Below are 8,903 nucleotides of genomic sequence, written 5' to 3' on the forward strand. Positions count from 1 at the left end.
GGCTGATCACGCGATAACTAGAGATAAGATTTGGTTAAAAATGGTCTGTATGTAAACATATGCAGTCAAAATCATAGAATTTAATCCTCAATTTTTGCCCTCTTGGTCGCAGCGGCTTTGGGAGCGGCGGAATACACAGTTTGGTTGTTCTAGGCATGTTTTTTGCTCCTGTACTTGCTTTGTTGAGGAAGTCAGAACTATAATAGCTTCCCATGAACCAGCCATGATCCTTCCATGTTAACGGGTTAGCGGGGAGCTAAATGAACCAGAGATTTCTCCAGGAATCACCCTTGTTAAAACTTGAAAATCGTTTCAAGCTTCAATACTGCAGCGCAAGTTACTGTAAATGATGCCGGTACGACGAAGATATTTTGAACAGAAATACGTGGAATTTTCGCCTTGAAGTACGCTCAAAGAATCCGTCCCGCAACTTAATGAAGTGAAAAGAAACAGACTGTGCAGTCTTGGGCGTTCTTCCGACAACTATACAGCGAGAGTGCATGGTGCTTGTAAAACTAGCGAACAAGTACTGGACATTTATTTTCGAACCAGAGAAATCTGAGAGGGAAGGCGGGTTAGCAGAAAAAATACCGTTGAAAGGAAAGACGGCCATGAGTAACAGCAGAGGCCAGCGGTCCTGACTCGCGACGACTGCCGGCTCGCTTGAAAAGGCGACGAATGCAGAAAGTGCGATAAGGAGAGGTTTCGGCTAACTAATTCGGAGGTATGACTTTTAACTCACCAGAAACGGTTCTGTTCGTTGTTTCTGCCATGTTTGCAATTAATAAGCTCGCCCAACTCCAGACTGCTACCAAATAGGTACCTAGAGGATACTTTCATTTTTGTCGAAGAAAGTAATAAGGCGGCATCAGGATTCTGCACTCTGAAGAGAAAGGGGCAAAAAGAGAATAAGCTGTTCTCTAGCGAATTGTCTTTATGAAAGGCAGTGCATGAGAGGGCAGTTTACTCTCTTTTTAGTCCCATATAGGCCTATGTGTGTTTAGATTGTGAATAGAGATATTCGTTTTAGAGCGTAGTGATCCACTAGGTCCATATGGCTTTAGCATTTAGCCGTCATATAAAGAATGTGGTGTATTTCACTCTTCTAACACGGCGACCGCTCCATTCAGGTGTATAATTTAGGATTTGCGATATTGAATGTTTTTGTTTGCGTTAAGCTACTTGCATTTAAGAAGGTAATAAAAGCTTAACATTTACTCAGCGGCAGCAAATTTTTTAGCTAATGAGAGATATAGATGAAAAACAGCAAGCAGAGATGAAATCTTGTTCGGTGTCGTTCGCTGAATAAAAAATAAAAAAACGCATAAAAACGTTTAAGTTGAGAAAGATATTCGAAAAAATAGGCTGAACGAGATATTAAAATGGATGGGAAACATCCGCTTGCAAAGGCTGTCCCGGTGTCCTCGGTAAGAAGATTTGGTTTGGTGGTATGCACTTGGTATAGTGTAATATTAGACTCCAGCTAAGCATAGCAAAGTCGAGACAGCAGCTTTTAGCCAGGTCTTTGATCATGGCTAGGGCTTAGCCCGGTAGACCAAGGGCTCTCGAACGCACGTTACTTTTAGCATCGTGCCCTCCTCGGACAGAGGAGCCTATAGCAACGAGCGAAGTGAGGTGTTGAACTCTTATACTAAACGTCACAGCAATCAGCCCCAGCTGTAGATGCGAAATTCTTTTGCTCGTCATTGTCACTGCTCTTGACGGCTGCAGCTGTCGCTGGAAATAAATGGTGTTTTACTTTTTCAGATCTTGCAAGAACATGAAATCTGCCCTGCATGCTTACTCGGCTGCTGCCCAGGAAATGTACGTTGCTTACATTTTTACTGTGATGTGGAAATATTAACCCGATAGTGTCAAAGGCCCTATCTACCAGAGGTTCTGGTGTCGGTGTTGTCGGCGTTCTTAGCGACAAATCACAAGCATGGCTCTGGCAGGTGGTCCCCAGGGAGCAAACTTGGAGGCAAGTGGGTAGCCCAGGTCACGTGTCCTTGCGGCATCAGCCCAACTTGTCCACCGGATAGGGAGCGAACTGCCCGTCTTGGGAGCTGGAAGTGAATTATTAATCGCCGGGAAGAGAAACCTAGGCCTCACAAGGCCCACCCCGGGAGCATCTGCCATCATAGAACACAGAACGATCTTCTGCATATATGGGAATTAGCGCATTATGCTATCGCGTCGTTCCCTTGCGCCGGAGCTGAGGAGCCCCTCCATTTTTTTGCTTTTTTTCGAAATCTAACCGGAACCTGTAATTATACGCTTACTGCGCCATCACACAAACAAAATGGCCTTCGTTATGCATGCAGAGTTACCACTGGCCTAGTGTTTGCCGGAAGGTCTTGTGCACATCTTGGTTCTTCGTGTTCTCCTTTGTCATGCTTGGTTATTTTTAAATAATAACTTCTTGCTATTATTTATAGATATGAATGATTGGGGATTACGGATCTGCAGGCTTCAAGGGTATTACGAAATGGTGCCAGAGGCTGTGACTATGCACGGCTCTTTGTTGTCCCTGCTTTTTCGCTTGCGTTGTTCCAGGTCCTCTTCCTTATTCTGCAGCCATGCACTTGCAAGATCTAGCGCAGTTGGTGGCAGGGCGTGTATTCTTGCTATTCCGATGCGGAAAGGCAGATAGCCGGGAAGGATTGCGATTTGGATTCAATAATAACAATCTCCTTTTCATTGCTTTTGCGGTTCAGAGCAGCGTGAAAAAAATTCTAGTTTAAAGGCCCGAGCACTTACCGCTACTGTTTCACCAACCATCTCGGATGTGAAAAGTATATCAACGACGAGTTGAAGGAGAAAACAAAATTTACTGCGAGGTAAATGTTTAGGGGAATCCCCCAATGGGAAGTAGATTTGTAATAAGGGAGTAACCAGTCACTGGTATCCACCCAAGCGCAGCCATGCTGCTAAAAAGGAGGGCTATATAGCTTGCACACAAACTTCGCAGCTAAACAAAAAGTTGTCCTGGTTCGGGGCTCCAACTCAGAATCCCGGTGAATTTTTATTTAGTGGAGGATGAAAAAAAAACGTGTTTATTCGTTGTAAATGTGGCTACACATATTTTTCTTGGTTATTTTAAAAAGCATGTGTGAATTGTGAAAAGAAATATTTGACTTCCAAACGCTGCTTCATGGAACAGCGTTTAAACGGTTAATGGTATTGAAAGTGATTAATTTTAGATACAGATACTCGATACTGCATCTGCCAAAATTCATTTTTCTCCGTGGTTTCTGGAATATTTAGTGTGTAGAATGCATAGAAAATAGGAGACTGTGTTTCAAAAGCTCAAACTAGCCCCGCCGCACAAATTTAATTAGGCCGCAATTTCTTCAAGGTGCACCGTTGGCGCGGCTGATTTGATTAAAACTTAAGCATTGGACAGGCGCCGTATTCAATGAAAACGGCGAGTTGAGTGATTTGGTACATCCTTGAAGAAAACAGCGCAGTAATAGGGACAAGAGAGAAGACAGGACAGACGCTGACTAGCAGCTGAAGGTTTATTGAAAAGGAACACATAAAATATACGAGGTCTGTTAGAAAAGTACCCGACCTTTGGCTGAAGAAAGAAAACTGGCATAACTGGAGCGTTGGAAACCTAACCACCTTCAAAGTAGTCTCCTTGGGACTCCACACACTTCTCCCAGCGGTGCTGCCATTGTTGGAAGTATTCCGAAAAGGCCTCTTTCGGAATGGAGTTTAGCTCAGCTGTCGTTGCAGCCATGAGTCCTCTCTTGTCTGAAATCGCGTTCCTTTCAATGTCCTCTTGACTTTGGGAAACAGCCAGAAATCGCACGGGCCATATCAGGAGACTAAGGAGTCTGTTGATCTACAGGAGTCCGGTTTTTCGCCAAAAAAGTCTGAATCATGTGCGATGAATGTTCAGGCATTGTCGTGATGGATGCTCCAATTTCCTGTTGACCTCAACTCCGGTCTCTTGCGCCGCACAGCACCACGTAGGCGACGGAGGATGCCCCTATAGTACTCTTTGGTCATTGTTTGACTCTGTAGGGTGCGTACTCGTGGTGTTCCACACAGACGGAGTCGAAGAAAGAAGTCAGCATCACTTTGACACTGCTGCGCACTTGGCGGGCCTTCTTTTGTCTCCGTGACATGGAATGCTTCCACTGTGACGACTGGGATTTGGTTTCCGGGTCGTACTCGTACACTCAAGACTCGTCACCAGTGATTATGGTGTTTATGAAGTCGGCGTCACTGTTTGTGGAATCTAGCATGTCCTTCGAGGCTTCAACACGGAGCTGCTTTTGCTCCGCCGTGAGCAGCTTCGGCACGAATTTCGCCGCAACTCTCTCCATTGCCAAATCTTCGGGGATAATGGAATGTGCAGAAAAATTGCTGATGTCCACCTCTTCCACAGTTTCTCGGATAGTCACACGACGGTCCCGCATCACCACAGCGTTCACTTCGGCAATGACCTGGTCATTTCGGCATGTTGATGGCTGACCGGAGCGTGGCTCGCTCTCCGCCGATGTGCGGCCATCTTTAAACCAATTGTACCACTGTTTAATTTGTGTGCTGCTCATAGAATCTTCACCGAAAGCCGCACTGGATATTCCGAACAGTTTCCACTCGGTTGTCATCCGGTTTCTGGCAAAATTTGATGCAGTAGCGCTGCTCCTGTCGCTCCGCCATTTTCCTTGTAATAAAAAACCGACGAGAGCACTGCGCACTGCCTCACTCAAACGCTGCATCTCAGCGACTGACGCTATCGGCAGGCCGGAAAATATTCGTACATGCGCACGAAGGTTCAACGTCGGCTGGTGCAAGCGCGCTTGTTTCATATTCATCAGGTGTTCGTAAAAAAAAAATAAAGTCGGATACTTTTCTAACAGACCTCGTACTCTCTTAGCAACCAGGAGCACGCATGTGCGTTATAAAAACACTGATAAGATGTCAACTTGAGTCATGGTGGTCAAGATACAATAGTTCACAGCCGTGAACGAGGACGGATGGGTGCTTACGTATGTGTCGCGGTTTTGGCGAATATGAAATGCTTCGCTGATTTCTCTACTTAGTTTATCTTTGTTACAAGACCTTAGTATCGTTAAAAAGTGGAGTACTTGGTTTTGAAGTAGGCCTTGAGGTGTTACGACGACATTTTTTGTAGTGCAAAGCTAAGTTTGAGGAAGGGGCCCCTTTCAAATAGATGTTTTGTTCACATAAGCGGGTAATCAGGCAGCTTCCCATCTGTCCTATATAGTTCGTAGCGCACGTGAAGGGAGCACTATACACCAGACCCTTGGTACAAGGGACGAACTTTCAGTGATGACTTACTTCACACGCTTTTTTTGGTTTTCCTCTTTTTTTGTCTTCTTTGTTTCTCTTTTCTGGTTTTCCTATCAACCTTGGCGCAAATTTTGCCCAGCTTATTAGGTGCTGAAAAAAGTATGTCTACCCCATATCTGCGGCCTACCTGCATTAAATGATGGGACTACTGGTGCGCGTAGGGCTAGACAGCAAATTTTTTTTCTGACTTCCACAGGAGTAGATAAGCACGTTGCCATGTTTTACTTGATGACGGCACTTTTTACTAACAAACAAGAATTAAACGTGGTCAGGTGCACTCGAGTATCCTGTAGGTAGCTAAGAAACTCAAGTTTCATCAGCGCCTCTAGAAAGCTGAGGCTTGTTGTTGCGCTGGCTGCTTCAAATGAAAAGAATGCGTCAGCTGATGCTTTTGATCCCGCAGCCGAAGATGAACTCATTGAACAGTGTGTGGAAAAATGCGTGACCTTAGCGAGCGGACAAAGTCAACAAAAGCCTGTTCAGCAAGTTCCTGAGCACGACGGCGAAAGTCTTCCATTTCTGCTGGCAGCCATCGCAACTTGAAGTAGGGATTAAGAGCAGGAGCGACCGTCACAGCCTTTGAACTAGGTTTTAGCTGCGATAGATGGTCGTATCTGCGGGTAAAGCCACCCGAAATCACCTCCGAAAATAGTCTGAAGTCGACGTAGTCTGCTTGAAGTTTTCCGTCAAGCTTTTATTTTACTGTTAGCAGAGTTGACAGCTGTTCCACATAAGAGCGCCAGCTTCAGCGTGGAGTCGATACAATAAACATTTAAAAGCAGTGCATAAATTTCATAGTTTGTCTTTAGCGAGACGAAAGTCAGGTATGCTATCAAATAAGGAATCACAGCGCGTCACAGATGGCCTGTGAAGAGTATTTTCAAAAGTAGTCACAATGGTTTCCGACGACTTCGGTCTTCGAAAGCGGTTCCAAAGAGGTGAACATTTCGACATGCTGGATGTATGAATGCGCTCAAAAAACGCTGTCGACTAAGCTGTCTTAGCAACCGACACTGATGCAAAGATTGAGAGTGCGGCAAGCCCATTGGATGTGACGAGGCAAGCTGAGTTTAGCGCCTTCATGATCATAAGGTACTGCCGCTGACACGAGCGACAAGACGTGTGCGACTTACGTCACGCGGAGAATGGCGCGGGAGAGAAATATGGAGACGACAGTGTTACTGTTTCATCCTCATCTTTTTCTGCTGCGCCTTTATTCGATTAACATATGTCCCCAACTTTACGCGTCTGTAACTTCATCTGAGAGGAAGAGAAAATGTTCGTTTAAGATATTCTCACAACATGCAGAAGTATTTCGCGATTTCAAAATAAATGATAATATAAGCTGTTTGGCAGAACAGGAAACCGTAATTAACAATGCTGAGCTCAATTTCTGATATTTCGGACCGTAAGTAAAAAATAAGAATATATAAAAAAGGTGTAATAATACGACTAAGCAACAAAACATGAGTAAAACGAGTAAACAATATAAAATTGCTCCATACTCATGGCATACGTTCTAGACTGTGCGATGTAAAAATGTAAAAAAAAAGCTTTAAGCTGGGCCGTCTCCCTTCCATGTGTAGAGGCATCCTGCTTGAAGCGGACAAAACAAGGAAGAAAAAAAAAAAGAAGACATTGCCTCCTGGGGCAATACAAGAGGTGACGAGGCATCCCTCTATACGGGAGCCACGGAAGAAGGTTTCAGCGTGCCTTCACGCAGGTTGAGAAAACAGCCTTGTGACAGCCTTATTGTGAACAAGGGCCCAGTATGGGACCCGAAACGTCATTTTTTCATTTTTTCATCTTTTGACTTGGTCAGTGACCCAATTTTCCTTTGTGAATAAATAATGCTTCACCCTGACCAGACGGTGTTCCGTCGAACCTTGGACTATATACTATATAAACATACAAAAATAACTTGCTGTGCCCTGACAGTTTCAGGAAGAACGAGAAAAGCCCCGTTTTCAGGCGTCCACTATTTTTTTTTCATCTCGTTAGTTAGAGTTGTTCAGTTTCTGCAGTAGCGATGTTCCCTTTCTGTTCTCGGTATATTTGAGTATCGTGTATCATTAAAATGCACGATACTCATTGAATGCATTTCCGATACCGATACTCTGAGGCTTTATTTTTGCTGAACGATACCTGACACAGATACACAAAATGTATCGAAAGATAGTATCTAAGGCACATGTATAGAAGTGGCCGAGCAGATAAATCTTGCATTGTTTTGCGCGAATACAGAGAATATTTCACGCCTGTGATATATATTATCAGTTATGGCTCCTGACATTCAGTAAACTGTTCTCGCACTGAAAAGAAAATTTATTCTTTTCAATATTCTTTGGAAATTGTGCAGCTCTAAACGCGAAGAGCTAGAAACGGCATAATTAACACCCTGTCCTCTGTGCTATTCGTCACCATTCGTGTAATGTACCTCCTTCATTATGCGCATGCTCACGGCTGCGCTAGCACTGCTGCTTTTGCGTGAAACATTTGGAAAACGCGTTTTGAATATCGAACGCAACTAGTGGTGTTTTGACGCCGGTTTGGTACTATGTCGGCAACGGCCGCTTTATGCAGCTGCGCAGGATGGCAGAAAATGGTTGAAGCTGGAGTACGTGTCTATAAAGACGAAAAAAAGCCTGACTGTCCTGCCTGCCTGCGACAGCACGCATTGTCGCACTTTCTTTCGTTCCTGCTCTGCTGAAGCATTTTGACAATGCCTTTCTTACATTTAGCTGAACCATTTTATTCGTGGAGCCTGATATAATATGTACTATACGCCTTCCAAAGCGTAACCCATTTTTTCTTATTTTTTTTCATTCAGCGCAAGCACCCTGAGGGAAGAGTGCAAGAAGACACGCGACTTTTTAGAAGAGGCTATGCGCCCAGAGAATGTGAGCCCGTCAGAAATCGACACGGCCTCCGAGTGCACACCAAGTGGAATGGATGAGGAGCTCCCAGGTTCAGAACATGCCCAGGAATGTAGCAAGACGGACAAACAAGAAAGCACGCATTCTGTAAGGAAGCCACGGCATGAAAAAAAGGAAGAAGACGACGGCATCGCGAAAGGATGGCGCAAACTGCGAGAGCAACGTTCTAAATTCGCACAAAAACTTCAAAAGCTTACAAGTTATTTTTCTCCTGCTAACGCAGCGCAAGGCCTTGCAGACGGCACAAGGGGGACATATACGAAGAAAAGTGATTAAGACGATTTACAGCAGCAGGGTGTGGCAGAGAGTTTCGTTTTCCACGGGCGGGGACGTCATAGGTCCGTGCACACATCATGCGAGCTCAGAAAGCAGTTACTATTCAGCTGTTATTATCTCTGCTGCGATTGCAGTTTACCTTGCGGCGAATGTGTTGGTCGAAGCAAATGACTGAGCAGTGAATGTTTCTCTTCTTTAAGCTCACGTCGATGTTCTTTGTAAATCGAAATTTTCCCCTTTCTGACGATTTCTTTTTCGGGCCACTACCTACGTGTAGGCGCTTCCCCAATGTGAAAATGTTTTGTAGTTCATTAGGTTTGAAGGCAGTTTTTGTATGGCTTCTCACAACGGAAGTATTATATT

The 8,903-nt window shown here is 44.6% G+C and overlaps 1 protein-coding gene across 1 annotated transcript in view; it reads left to right on the forward strand.

Annotated features, from left to right (window-relative positions):
• Nucleotides 1-8,540, forward strand: part of LOC149337021 (uncharacterized) — a 32,311-nt gene extending 23,771 nt beyond the window's left edge. The window contains exons 7-8 of the mRNA XM_089554304.1: nt 1,768-1,824; nt 8,159-8,540. Of these exons, the coding sequence (XP_089410430.1) occupies nt 1,768-1,824; nt 8,159-8,540 (439 nt within the window). The remainder of the gene's footprint in view (nt 1-1,767; nt 1,825-8,158) is intronic.
• The last annotated feature ends 363 nt before the right edge of the window (nt 8,541-8,903 follow it).

Source organism: Amblyomma mixtum, chromosome 7 (genome assembly GCF_055824585.1).
Source record: "Amblyomma mixtum isolate Tamu chromosome 7, ASM5582458v1, whole genome shotgun sequence".
In the NCBI taxonomy this organism is placed as follows: domain Eukaryota; kingdom Metazoa; phylum Arthropoda; class Arachnida; order Ixodida; family Ixodidae; genus Amblyomma; species Amblyomma mixtum.